The sequence below is a fragment of the Temnothorax americanus genome, unplaced genomic scaffold, assembly GCF_048541705.1.
Source record: "Temnothorax americanus isolate GAGA-0224 unplaced genomic scaffold, ASM4854170v1 Scaffold81, whole genome shotgun sequence".
Taxonomy (NCBI): Eukaryota; Metazoa; Arthropoda; class Insecta; order Hymenoptera; family Formicidae; genus Temnothorax; species Temnothorax americanus.
In genome coordinates this window covers 386,894-400,148 of record NW_027509804.1, presented here as the reverse complement: position 1 = coordinate 400,148, position 13,255 = coordinate 386,894, and the positions used below count along the sequence as shown (strand labels likewise).

Below are 13,255 nucleotides of genomic sequence, written 5' to 3'. Positions count from 1 at the left end.
ATTAGCTCCACTCGACACCCGGCGGGACAGGCCTGTTTTTCCTCTTCCGCCTCTCTCGCGCATCGTGCGAGTAGTTTCGATATTTTTCGAACAGACGGTGACGTGAACGTCCTGATTAGGTATCCCCAGCGAGCACGCGTGCTTCATAAAGTATGCCGGGCGTTCATTGAACGCTAACGTTTAACATTTAACACGTTTGGCGAAAAAACCGCCACGTGGCGCGGCGCAAATTTATATTATTCGTATAAAGAGCCGCGGGATTCGCAAATATAGCTCGCAAAGAACCGACAATTTAGATTGGAATTAACTATCTTTTCGGTACAAATAAAATTAAAATTACTAACATCGTATTCGTTTATACGCGCGCATTTGTGGAATAACGCTTAAACGGGCGCAAAAATAAAATACAAAAAGGATTGACGTTGTTGCGCGATCTTTGTTTTCAAAAGCCTCAAAACGCGACAAAAATATCATCCAGTGATTATCCAGCAATTGATAACTCGCCAGATGATATCCCTTTTTGTTTAAATACGTTATTCGAGTTCAGCAGCAGCAAACTAGCTGTTTGCCGAGGCCCAATATTGGGTTACTGTTAGCGAATTCTGCGAACCAATCTCTTCTGGCAATCGCGCTACATATCTCCCTGTGGACGCTTCGATTCGTTGGCGGTAGCAAAGTTGTAAGCTGCATATTTTATCTGTGATAAAGTACACCGCCGATACTACCGCGCTCGACTCTCGCGCGCAGCTTAGTTCCGTTGAGAACTTACTTACTACTTCCTTTCGCTGAATCTATGCGCATCCCGCGCGGAACCGGCGATCCGATAAAAATGTACAACGGCCATCTCTTTTGTGCACGTTACTAATATATCACGCTCTCGTCTATTAGGTATATAAATTCACAAAATTCAAATTCGCCGATAAGAGAAAAAATATAAGGGAAAAAAGAAGAACTGATGTGCATAGTGCGTTAAAATTTGAACAGTATATTAATGTGAACACGATTTGCACACACGCGCAATTAGAAAAAGATTGACCGTATCAAAGTTGAAATAATGGAAGTCAAAATTATAGCAATTTTTACATGCAAGTACGAAAACGATTTCCGATATCACATTTCCTAATTGTAGCGATCAAACCACTCTATGGTTTTAACGAAAAATGAAAAGACGATGAAAAAGGCTTGTATAAAAGTATTCTTGTAAAAATACAAGACTGACTGTCTAGTTTTGAAGCACTTAGTACGCAAAGTATACACAATCCCATTCAAAACTATATGTTAAAGCGCGAGAAATTAATATTTCTTTATGTGTGACTTTTGAAACATATTATATAAATTTGATTGAGATATTTTATTTCGATAATGTCACAGAAGTTGTATGTCATAAATCATATTTCCGAAGTTTAGCACAGACTTCGTATTGTATTAATCACTAACTTTTTGGACAGCATTGTCACGGATGAACCACCTTGGACGAATTATTCAGGATCCATGGATCCTGATATCGAGGTGAAATTGATTTATTTAATGATTAGACCTTTCGTGCATGACGAGACGTCGTCCGCGAGGCCCAAGATTGTCCGCGTACAACTCTTCTGGATTAGCCAGGGGATCCGCAGATAAATCCGCCAAACTTTTCTCCCCGTTGGTCTATTCCCCAGCTGATTTACTAAGACCCGCCCCCGATAGCCCTGCAGGCGGCACTCGTTACAACGTCGTTTCCGAGCTCGAAACGAATTCCCAACTTCGCTACGTGGCATGTCGTGTTTCGACGTGAGGCAAACGTTTCCCGTATAGCCCCCGCTGCCTGCCCATTCCCATTCCTTTCTCCACCCATGCTCCTGCTGCTGGCCGGTTCGATTTACGCATCGAAATTAAGCCACGCTCGGCTTGCGGCGCTCGTCCGATGCACTGCACTTTTTTAAACCCCCGACCCCTTCCCCGCCCCCACGCCACGCTACTCAACGTCAGTTGCATCGGTAGAAACGACGTTCCGCGAAACGAGCGCGCCATTGGTCAGGTCTGAGCCCAAGAGAATCCGGTGTGGTGGAGGGTTGTTAGGATAAAATGGACGAGATGGAGCTGAATTGATACCTGATACAAGTATCTACCTCGCCTGAGGATTTTTGCGCCAGCCCCGCTCGAAGGAGCGAACGACTGATTCCCGTGCAACGCCGCAAAAAGCACGGAATACGACGGGACGTCTGATTACTGTCATTTAGCGGGGAAATTCACGAGTGTCCTTCTTTATAGCGTCAGGTAAACGAATATCGATCGGTCGATAAAATGTGGGGTAAACGGGAAAAATTGTCTTTGATAAAAAAAATCCCGATATGCACACGACGTACATATCACGAATTTTTTTCCTAATTGAAATTTGCAATTTGACAAATAATTTAATAGAATGTCAAATTCTACGACTTAACAACGATATGTTCGCGAATTTTAAAGGGGATTCGAGGAGAGAAATAGAGAGAGAGCAAGAGAGAGAGGGGGGAGAGGGAGAAGGAGAGGGAGAGGGAGGGCGAGAGGGGAAGAGAGGGAGAGAGGGAGGAGGGAGGGGGGAGAGAGAGAGAGAGAGAGAGAGAGAGAGAGAGAGAGAGAGAGAGAGAGAGAGAGAGAGAGAGAGAGAGAGAGAGAGCCGTCGTTATCCGAAATCGGTGTCGAGGTCATCCCGCTCGCTCGGTAAACACTTCGGCGTTGCAGAAACAACGTTAGACGAAACGAAGTGCATAGTCACGTTGAGGAGTGGCGAGTTTCTAGGATTCCGAAGCAACCGGGGGGGGGAGGGTTGGTTACCGGTAAACGGGATGGGCGAGGCGGATTGAGGTTGATAGTTGATACGCGATACCGGGGTTTTGCTTTAATATATAGAATTCTCTCTGCAACCCGCGTGCGGCCGGGGGTATCATAACCAGACACAGCGTGCAGAACAATGCGAATAAACTGTGCTGTATAGGAGAACGTATCGCGGACGTATATCAATTCCGAGCGGTGTTCAGCAATGCTGTAACGACTGACACCCATTTACATATGGTTATTGTTACATAAGATACTGCGCTGTGTACGGAAATCGCGATTGTCAACGGCGCGTTCCACATTCCTATCTATCTCGTCCAACCGATGACAATCATTTTACGAATGACGTGTGAATCGCGCGGTTCATCGAGACGGTATAGTGTCACGCACGAATCCGCGTCAGATAATTGTCCGCTTGAAAAAAAAACGGTAGATTCACGCGTTAAGTTTCGCATTAAAATTGTTTTATATCACTGTATAATCCACGGTGTCAGATGTGATAGAGCACTAAGTCCGGATTGATGCGAGGATGATGGACGTTGGACGGGATGGATCGGGGCGGGGGATGGCTTACCGTAATGTGTGCGGCGCGTAATGCACGAGATAGAAACTATAAAACGAAACGTGCGGAATAACGGAAACTGGGCCGCCCATTACTATATTAAATGATTGGTAATCTAATCTCGGATCGAAGTACGTTTCCATATTTTGTAAAAATATCCGATGCTTCAATTGCGTATACGTTATCGCTACGTGTAATCGTGTAATTCTAACGGAAATCTTTTTTTGCAACGTTGGTTGTCGTGCGCGATAAAACTTTCTGAAAATTCATTAACCGTTTGTGCACGAGTCTGCAGAAAAAGTTGATGTAAATCCGAAGAGGAAATCTGAATTTTTGGGGCTAGATATCGATATTGAAATAACGGCTTCATGTAGAGTCACGTATAACGAGTTAAGATTCGGTTTCAGATTGATGTGGTGGTAAACAGTAGCGGCCGCATGAGCGATTGCGCTGAGTTTTGTTTCGCAGTTTGCCGTTTGCGGGGGTTACAAAACACGTGGAATAGTAGACGGAATGGAGGAGTAAAAGCGGATTGCAACCGTGGTAATGCCTAATTTGTTGCGAAGTTTTCACCGAATACATCGGCTCGAACAATCGGTTAGAAATCGGCCATAAATCACCGAATTGTATTTCAGTTTAGAAAACCTTGAATTAATTAATTATATCAAAAGTTTGAATAATTTTTCGTGACCTATCGTACACTGTGTCATGTGTTCTGTATTCATATTTAGATATGATACAATATACATATATTTTTTAATAATAATATTATTTTAAATGTTATACAATATGCATCTGTATAATATGTAGGTCCGGAAGTATGTTTCGGGACTTTTATTTTTGATATCGGTATATTCCGGGACATTTGGCAGTTTCCAGGACTGTCCTGGAAAAAATTGATGTCCTACGGCAATTTTCGGGACAGTTTTTTGAATCTGATTACATATATAGCGTTATATTCCAGGACTGTACATTTCAAAAAACGTAAACAGTCCCGGAACATACCTCTGGACCTACATATATATATATATATATATATATATATATATTACAAATAAAAAATATTGTAATATAAATTTACCTCTCTTTCGAACGAAAATTATTTTTCATAAATGTAATACTCCACAATATATGATAAAAATTGTACTTGATGAAAAAAAGCTCCATTTCTCAAAATCTCTCATTGTACTGCTATCATTGACCCTGCAAATTCATTAATTAATGGATACTATCAAGATTGTATGTTTGTTTCTCATTGATCTTACGTATTATCGTATTTACGTACTGTTTAGTACATACTGATACATACAGCATACATACTCAATTGTATGTTTTGATCGAATATTGCTGATAAAATAGGGCATGCTGCGCGCCACGAGTTGCATTGGTACCATAATCTATGGTCTCCAAATAGATGCGTACAAATCAAACGAACGAACGAACGAACGAACGAACGAACGAACGAACAAATGTTCAAAGCTCGATTGTGCGGAGAGTAGAAGCGGCGGAAGAGAAGTGGGGTCTCCTGGTGGCCAGCGGAGATTCTGGGTAGCTTTGACCCGCCAATTCAGCATCACCCATACTGGCACTCAACCGCAAATCGAGTTCCGGCCGTAGGGCGGAATAAAATCGACCCCGTCAACCCCGACTTGCTCCTCCCTTCGGCCAACCGATGCAACCTTCGAACCCCGATTCGCATGTAAGCGAACCTAGTAAGACATTACTCGCGAGGGACACGTTTATCCCGGGAGAAGGTGAGAAAGGGAAAGAGAGAAAGCGAAAGAGGGAGAGAGAAAGGGAAAGAGAAAGCGCGAAAGGAAGGCGGAGAAAGAGAAGATAAAGGGAAGAGAGCCCGGGGTAGACTTTAATGGGTGTAGCAAAATGGAAAAGCCTGGCCGCGGGATAAACCGGGCCGCGCTCGGGATTATGATTTCCGCAAAGAGCCGCGCGTGTCGCGCGTTGATATTCTTTCCGGATCGCGATCGTAAAGTCCGCCGTTTTATACCGGGAGCCGGGGCGAGAGTAGTGCGCGGTCGGTAAGCTTCAACGATCTGCATTTGTATACATGGGATTTTAATGCGTCCGCGCGTTCTCGGGAAAAATTTTGGATCCCGGAAAGTCGCGCGAGGCGATTTCGTATCTCGCCGGCCGGAGCCGGAGATATAGACGGCCCGGACTCGAGAATTTTTGATGACGGATGTGACGAGCGAAGCAAGAGCGAGAAGCGATAGGGTGTGTATGTGTATACGTGTACAGCCCGCGAGCCGTGTATTCCGAGCTATTCTAAACTCCGCGAAACTTCCACGGCTCTCTCCCGGCTCTGAGACTAGTATGGAATCCGAAACGAGAAACTCGTCTCCTTCGGCTCCGCTCTCTTTAACGTCAGAATACGAAAGGTCCGGCACACATTCGGTAGGTAGGTAGGTAGGTAGGTAGGGCGAATCGTTGCGCGCTGGGGTGGCTCGCTTCCGCCGGAGATGACGCGGATGCGTTCGTTCCCGCCGCCCGCGCCGTTATCGTTGTCTACTTTATTACGTGCAGCCTGCACGCGTGTCATGTATGCACACGTGTCGCCCCGCCGTACGTTGTACGTGAACGGCGCGCTTCGTGTAGGCCGCCCTTCGTAGTTTCCACCCTTCGCCGTATGCAGAGAGAGTTAATCCACGCCGGCTGATTTATGAACGAACAGATATACTTGTCCACCCCTTTGCTGCCTTCGCAGAGAGAAGTAACTTACGGGCGTTATTGTTGCGCTAAGTATTGCGAAAGCTCACGGGCGCGTGCACTCTCTCGTGCCGCATCGGTAATGTCAGGCAGATCAGATTTACTACACCGTGCTCTCTCGCTTCGCCGGGGATACTCCTATAATTTCGGGTAACTAGATACCCCGAATATAAGTTTTTTTTATTAGATATCGTATGATTGTAGGATCACGTCCATTAGGAGGATTAAAGACAAATATAGGGAGGTTTATCCAATCCCGCGCGGTTTTCCTTGATTTAATATACTTTCCTATCTAACGTGATTGTGTTGAATATTTGATATACAATACCTACAATAATATTATATTTTTGAAATAAATTACTTTTTGCGGAGAACAAATCGTAAGCGTAATCGTAATTACGATTTTTGCTGAAATAATTATTGCAAACGAATATGATGGTCTCTGATTGCGCGGAGCCTCTCTTCATCTTCGGAATATCTTTTTTCTTCCCAAACGCACGTACTTTCTGCGTTACCCAACTCACCCTCAGCTTATACAGAAATCTTCACGCTCGCGCATTTTCTGCCGACAGTGCCGCCCGATATTCTGGACTACGACACCAGCACGGACATGGTGGTGATGGAGGGACGAAACGTGACTCTGCGTTGCGCCGCGACCGGCTCCCCGGCGCCTAACATCACCTGGCGGCGCGAGGACGGTCAGCAGATTCAGCTCGGGAACGGGGAGGAAGGTGAGTTTTAACGAGCTGCCCGCGAACGAGCGTAATTCGCAGTCGGGCCGGTAATAAAGCCGGGAAATTTTCGCTGAATTAAGGTGACTCGCTTTCTCTGTCGCCTCTCACTGGCCTTTCGTCGCGACGGACGGACAGGACGGACGGACGCTTCGTTACGGCGAGAGCTAATCGAATACGACGGGCGAAAGACGCGGCATTTGATGCTCGGCAAAGTGCACTCGGCGATCGTTCGCGATGCGGTCCTTTTCGGGATTGCGCTTTTACCCCATTCCCTCCCTCCCTCCCACCCCTTTTAAACGCTTGCCGATCGACGGAATGTACCAAGTATTTTACGTGTCATTAGCTCCGCGCGCCGCCGGACGATCGCGAAATTTCTGCGCTCCGCGTTTCGTCTCGGAAAAGCTATATACGGGGGGTTTAGTCTCTCTCTTCGGTCCTTTGTAAACTTTTTTACATTATATTCCCTCCACTGTGCGCCGGCTCTTACTGATATTTCCGTTATGAAAACGTTGATTTTATCTGTTTCTTCGTTTTTTTTTCTTCTTTTACTTACGCGCGGAGCTGGTGAACTCGCGTAACATGTAAGCACACGAAGGCAGAACTTCGCTTATGAAGTTTGCAACTTTTATAGCCGACTTGCAAAAGCGATATATATATATATAACGCTTTTCAAAAATAATATAACTCAATTCGCGTTGATAAACGCGCTTGAAAAAAAGCGCGGACGAGTTTTAAATATTTACAAATTTAACATCGTAGATTATTTTCCGGTCCCTGAAAGATAAATGAGGGCGCGCATGCAGCTTTCGGGAGGATATCGGTACGACTCGCGCAAAATCCGAGTATAGCTCGGGGATCGAGTAAATATCCCTCTAACGCTCTTAAACGCGGCGGCAACGCGCCAAAAGCTCGCTCCGTTACGCGCGCGCGGTGCCGTAAAGGCACCGCCTGAAAAAAGATTTACGCTCGGCGCGGCGGCGGCGGGAGATACATTCGGGCTAAACTGCGCGAGTGCATTCGAGCCGTATCAAGCTCCCGGACCCCAAACCGCCGCGCTGACGGTCGCATGGGAGCGCAAACACACCGCGTGGCAAGGCCAATAGGTTAGAGCGAGGTGATACATTTGCAGAGACCGCGAGGAAGATCTTCTATATTTGCATTGAAATTGGCAAACACACGGCGAGCGCACGATACGGCGACTCCGGGATACGGAGCGTGCATGCACGGCGCAAGGGGGAGGGGAAGGGGCAATAAACAACTGGACCGACCTTAAACCACGATTACGCTATCCATAGTTCCGCTATTACGCCATTAATCCGATAAAGGGTGGCGCCGAGAAGGGAGACCCCGCGACACTTCGACTGTGATCGCGTCGCCCCGGCGTATTCGCTCGGGATGGACACTCCGCACCTGGTTGCCTCTCGAAAGAATACCGGTCCCGCGTAATAGTTTCTCCAAGGTGTTACTGAAGACGTGACAGATGTTTGACGGCATTAGAAAAAAAATCTCCCTTTTCTATAATGATCTTGTAATACGCTTTAATGATATTACGATCAAGACATTGCATTGTTACGATGCAGTGTTATTGGATTATTTGGAACTTCCGTGTAACACGTCGTAATCTTGTCTCAACGGATCTCGAACTTGAGAAAGTTAGCGTCATTAGCTTCTGATATCGAGGCATGTGACATATCGCGATTCCCGCATCGTGACCCGCACTAATTTTTATCGCTCAGTATCTACGTGTTTTTTTTTTACTGCTTTTAGCGTGTCGCATCTGCATCTAATCTTTTTTTCCTTGTAAAATATTTAATTTATCATCGACGCGAGAGCACAGACATTTTGCCGAATTTAATTGCGGTCAAGTGGAACTGCATAGGCAGCCTTCAACTTTCGGATAAGTAAACTGAATTTGCGCTCGTGTTGCCAGAGTTGACGGGCTTTCCGTGAATTGCTATTTGAATTTCGAACACGCGCGGACGGGGAAATATATGAACCAATTTCAACCTTTCATATTTTTGCAGGTTTTTAATTTATATAAATATTGAATTAATTGAATCTAATTTTATATTAAATATTCAGAAAATTTTATATTACGTCATATTTGTTTCTTTTTTTCATTACAATCGACTCAGCGTTTTATCGAATGCGTTTATGAGTAACGGGAAGTTATGAGATACTCCGTACAACAATATTCCAGAAAATTTAACATATGTATTATTTATTATCGTGCATTGTCGGTGTACTATGTAGTAATTTAAATTGCTTTATAGAGGCCGCACACATGCTCGGAGCAGCTTAAAATCGAGTCCCGCAACTGCTGCATTATATGCGGTCATTCATCAAAACGGTTTGCACATTTTCCCGGTGCATTTTAGCGCGCGAAAGTGGTCCTTCTTCGCCGGCGATAATAGTTACATTGATAAAATGGTAAAAGTTCGCGTACCAGTTTCTGCTCCCTGTGCGCTCGCGCGCGCGATGCGAATCAGTGCCAGACGTTTTTCTCGCGTGCGATATTTTTCGCTCTCGCATAAAAACGTAATAATAATCGTAATAATTTTACGGAGCATTTGCATTCGAGAATACGTTTGTATGCGCAAAACCTAAATGCGTCCAAATCCGCGTTTTCAAATTGAAACGTATAAGCGATGGAACTTCGGCAACCAATTTCCGTCGTGTCGCGTGCGACGGTTACTGACATAAAAAAAGTTGCACGAATGTACTTCGTGAACTTCACTGAGGTGGACGGACACACGTTTAAAAATATGACTCGGTGAAATTTCCAATGCAAAGTGCGGGAAAAAAACCTTATCTCGACGTTATTCGTGCCACTAATCGAATTAAATAGAATTGTGTCGGAATAACTTAACCGTTCCTCTTTTTTTTTTAATGTGCAAGTGTTTTAATCCTCTTTTCCATACGTACTGTGACATTATTGAAAATTAAAGACCGACCAGTAAAAGCGATATGCCACGGGCGAAACGATATTTTTTAACAGAACGTAGTCCCGAAGATTTTTGGAAATTCTGCAGTTTCGGGCTGCCAGTGCTAATAAAAATATCGACGTCAAAGCGGCCCGTCGATCGGGCGTCACGCACTTTTCCCGTGCGCCAAACTGTCTATAGCTATAACTTTATCGAAATTCCCCGGAAACCATAACATCCCCGAGAATAAAAAACAAAAATTTGGCGAATTTCACTGAGGTCCGACGTACGTTTTCCATGTTTCATCATGGGAGAAAAAAATCGATTGACACCAAAAGCATTCGATGTCACAGCGTAAAAGTTACATCCACCTCGATTTATCATCGATAACATCGATCATATTTCGCACGGAAATTCCCGTTGCAAACTTATTGATACCTTTCTAGCCTGCAGTTGTAATCCCTTTCATTCGGCGAAAATTTCCATCCCTTTTTGTTATTTATCGACAAATAAATTTTTTCCTCTCTCTGACAGTAATGAACGTGCCGATCAGGAATATTTTACAGAACGATATTCGTATTACGTTCGAATCACGCGTTGTCACTTTATCTTATCATGACATTTCTATTTTCGATAATTAAATACTTATAGGTATTTCATACGTATATCTTGCTTCTCTATTACTATATGATCTTTTATTATAATTAATTTTTCTAATTTCAGTCGCGAGCGTGGACGGCCCGAGCTTCAATATCACGAAGGTGAACCGGCTACATATGGGTTCCTATTTATGCATCGCATCCAATGGCGTGCCCCCTTCCGTCAGCAAAAGAATAATGCTCACTGTGCACTGTACGTATGTTCATCTCTTGTGCATCTTATTTTGAATTAAATTCGGTCCCATCTGTTTCAATTTCAAATTGTATCAATTTCTATTCAGTTGTATCGAGATGTTTCTTTGGGGGTGGGGGGGGAGGAGGCAAATTATTATCATAAAATATGAATAAGTAGTTGTCGACAATTTATTTTACTGTCAAAAATCTGAAAAAAAAAAGATGAAATATGAATTAAACATGAGAAGTGACATTTTGTATTCACAAAGCTATAAAAAAATAAAGGGTAATTATTAAAAAGAGTTATGCAAATAATCAAGTGTTCGTGAAGAATACCGTGTATTAAGTTGAAATTTAAAAGTTGGGTACACGCCATCGGTGATTGTTTCAGTTCCGCCGATGATCTGGGTTCAGAATCAGTTAGTTGGTGCCCAAGAAGGCCAGAAGTTGACCCTCGAATGCTATTCAGAAGCGTTCCCGAAGTCTATCAATTATTGGACGAGAGATCAGGACAAGATTGTGCCGCAAGGTGAGCACACTTATCTCCGATAAATAATAATTTAACTTATTGTATATTTTATTAACTTGTTATATATTTTAACTGATTACCTATATTATATTTTACTACGCGATGTTGCAATTAAGCGTAATGAGAATTCGCGATCACTCACGACGAGAGAGAGACTCTTTCGTTTCATGAAACAGTCATGACCTGGTGGAAAGTGGGATGACTTTACAATTTCGTTATATGCATCACGACACGCACATATCGCATTTTTTGATGATTCATGTAATTCGCCAGAGAAAGAGAGAGAGGGAGGGGGGGAGAGATAATTACACCCTCGACGCGTATTCCTCCGCGTAGTGTGCATTATTCGCGAGGAAGGAAAATAACTGGTTGTAACGAACCCTCTGAATAATGAAAGCTTCATATACCGAACGCATAAACACGCACACCGGCGAAGCGCGAGCAGTATAAGCGTTTTTGTTTCTGCTTTATGCGCCGCCTGTAAAAGGCGGCTTTAGTACTTTCCATCGATCCTTTTCGGATCCGTATCTTTTTTCGCGTATCACGGATGTACACACATCCGTGCGGCTTCTGTCGGGCGCATTCAATCGCCCCGGAGGAAGCTGCGCAGTTTACGCCGCGCTTTTACGGTGGAGATTAACCGTTATTATTATGAAATACGGCGCGGTAGTCGAGACGCGCGTTCATTAGTCACGTTCAACGGTCGAGAGGCATAGCGCGTGACGATGAATAGCTATATAACCGTTACGACTCTTATATCCTTTGTATTGCCTTTTGCAATTTTATTCTCAATTTTATTCGTTGCTGTATGTATGAATCACGTGTTTATACACTTTACGAGTATAAACATAATTATCCCGCGTTATTATAGGGATCCGCGAAATATGCTTATGGCCTTCCAGTTTTCATTGAAACAAGTTGACAGAAATCTTCGGACGCGCGGGTATTACGTGTTAACACGATCGGAGGGAGTCAAAATTCACATTGTGCCGCAACATTATTGCGTTCGATACAGATGCAAATGCTAACCACGGCGGCGGCAGCGACGTAATAACGGCCGGCGCAGAAAAGGACGATCCTCAGTTTCGTGTTTGGCGTTTCATATACACATACTCGCGCCGTGTCCTTAGCCTTCCTCATAAATGCCAGATAAAATCGTGTTATACCTTTAACGCGTTACCAGGATTCGCATCCATTATTCAGAGGCTAATTCCGGTCGAATAAACGACCCGAAAAGAAGAGGCCGCGCGTAGATGTTCGCGCGCGCATACTCGCGGCTGATGCTGCTTAAATAAATAAATCTGACGGTATTAAAAACTAGATTGCCCCCTTGTAATCGTCATATTACCGCCCCTCCCCCCTCCTCCTTTCCGCATTTATTTCGAAGATATACGCGGACCGAACCGCGTGTAAATTAAAAGCAGCGCGGTGCTTTTCCTGTGGAAACTCATTTAAGGAATTAACTTCTAGATTAGATTCATGGATAAAATGGCATTAAAGGATCTCATTCATCGGAGAAAGAAAATCTTTCTTTATGCAATGCTGAGCGCGCGCTGCGATCAATAGTATAATGGGATTAATAGCAGTAAAGCGAAACGGGGGCGGGGGAAGGGGGATAAAAGTTTTGATCACCGTAAACACCGTCGCGTATAAAATTCACTCGCCCGCCCAATAAATTATATGTTACGGAAAGTGGAAAAATTTTTTTTCCCCGAGCAAATAGTATGAAGTTTTAATCAACGAGCGCTACCGAAATTTAGATGCCCGCATTGATCTGTATGGCGCGATAACGAAACGGAAAACCTACCGGGTAGAAACTGCACTTTAGGATCTGCGGAGAGCGATTAAATCACTCCGAAAGTTACTGTCAATACATTTTCGAGAGAGCCAAACGGCGTACGGCTACTTCATTCTGCCCTTTTTTTTTGTATGGTTACATATTTGTTACAATGTTGTGCACTTTGGCATGCGAACGGCCGGGGCTCTAGCCTCGGGGCGGTGAAAACATTCTATTGCGAATTGCACGCCCGTGCACCCTGTGTTTTCTTTCATTTCTTCGGCCAATTTCCATTTGCGTCTAATTGAAAGCATTCAAATAAACAGACCCGGCGGAACGGGGCGGTGTGACTGTGAAAATTTCATCCCGCGCG

At 44.2% G+C, this 13,255-nt stretch overlaps 1 protein-coding gene across 1 annotated transcript in view; it reads left to right on the top strand.

Annotated features, from left to right (window-relative positions):
- The window catches only part of LOC143907459 (neurotrimin), a 186,083-nt gene that overhangs the window by 152,178 nt on the left and 20,650 nt on the right, over positions 1 to 13,255 (top strand). The window contains exons 4-6 of the mRNA XM_077424278.1: positions 6,658 to 6,816; positions 10,467 to 10,595; positions 10,968 to 11,105. Of these exons, the coding sequence (XP_077280404.1) occupies positions 6,658 to 6,816; positions 10,467 to 10,595; positions 10,968 to 11,105 (426 nt within the window). The remainder of the gene's footprint in view (positions 1 to 6,657; positions 6,817 to 10,466; positions 10,596 to 10,967; positions 11,106 to 13,255) is intronic.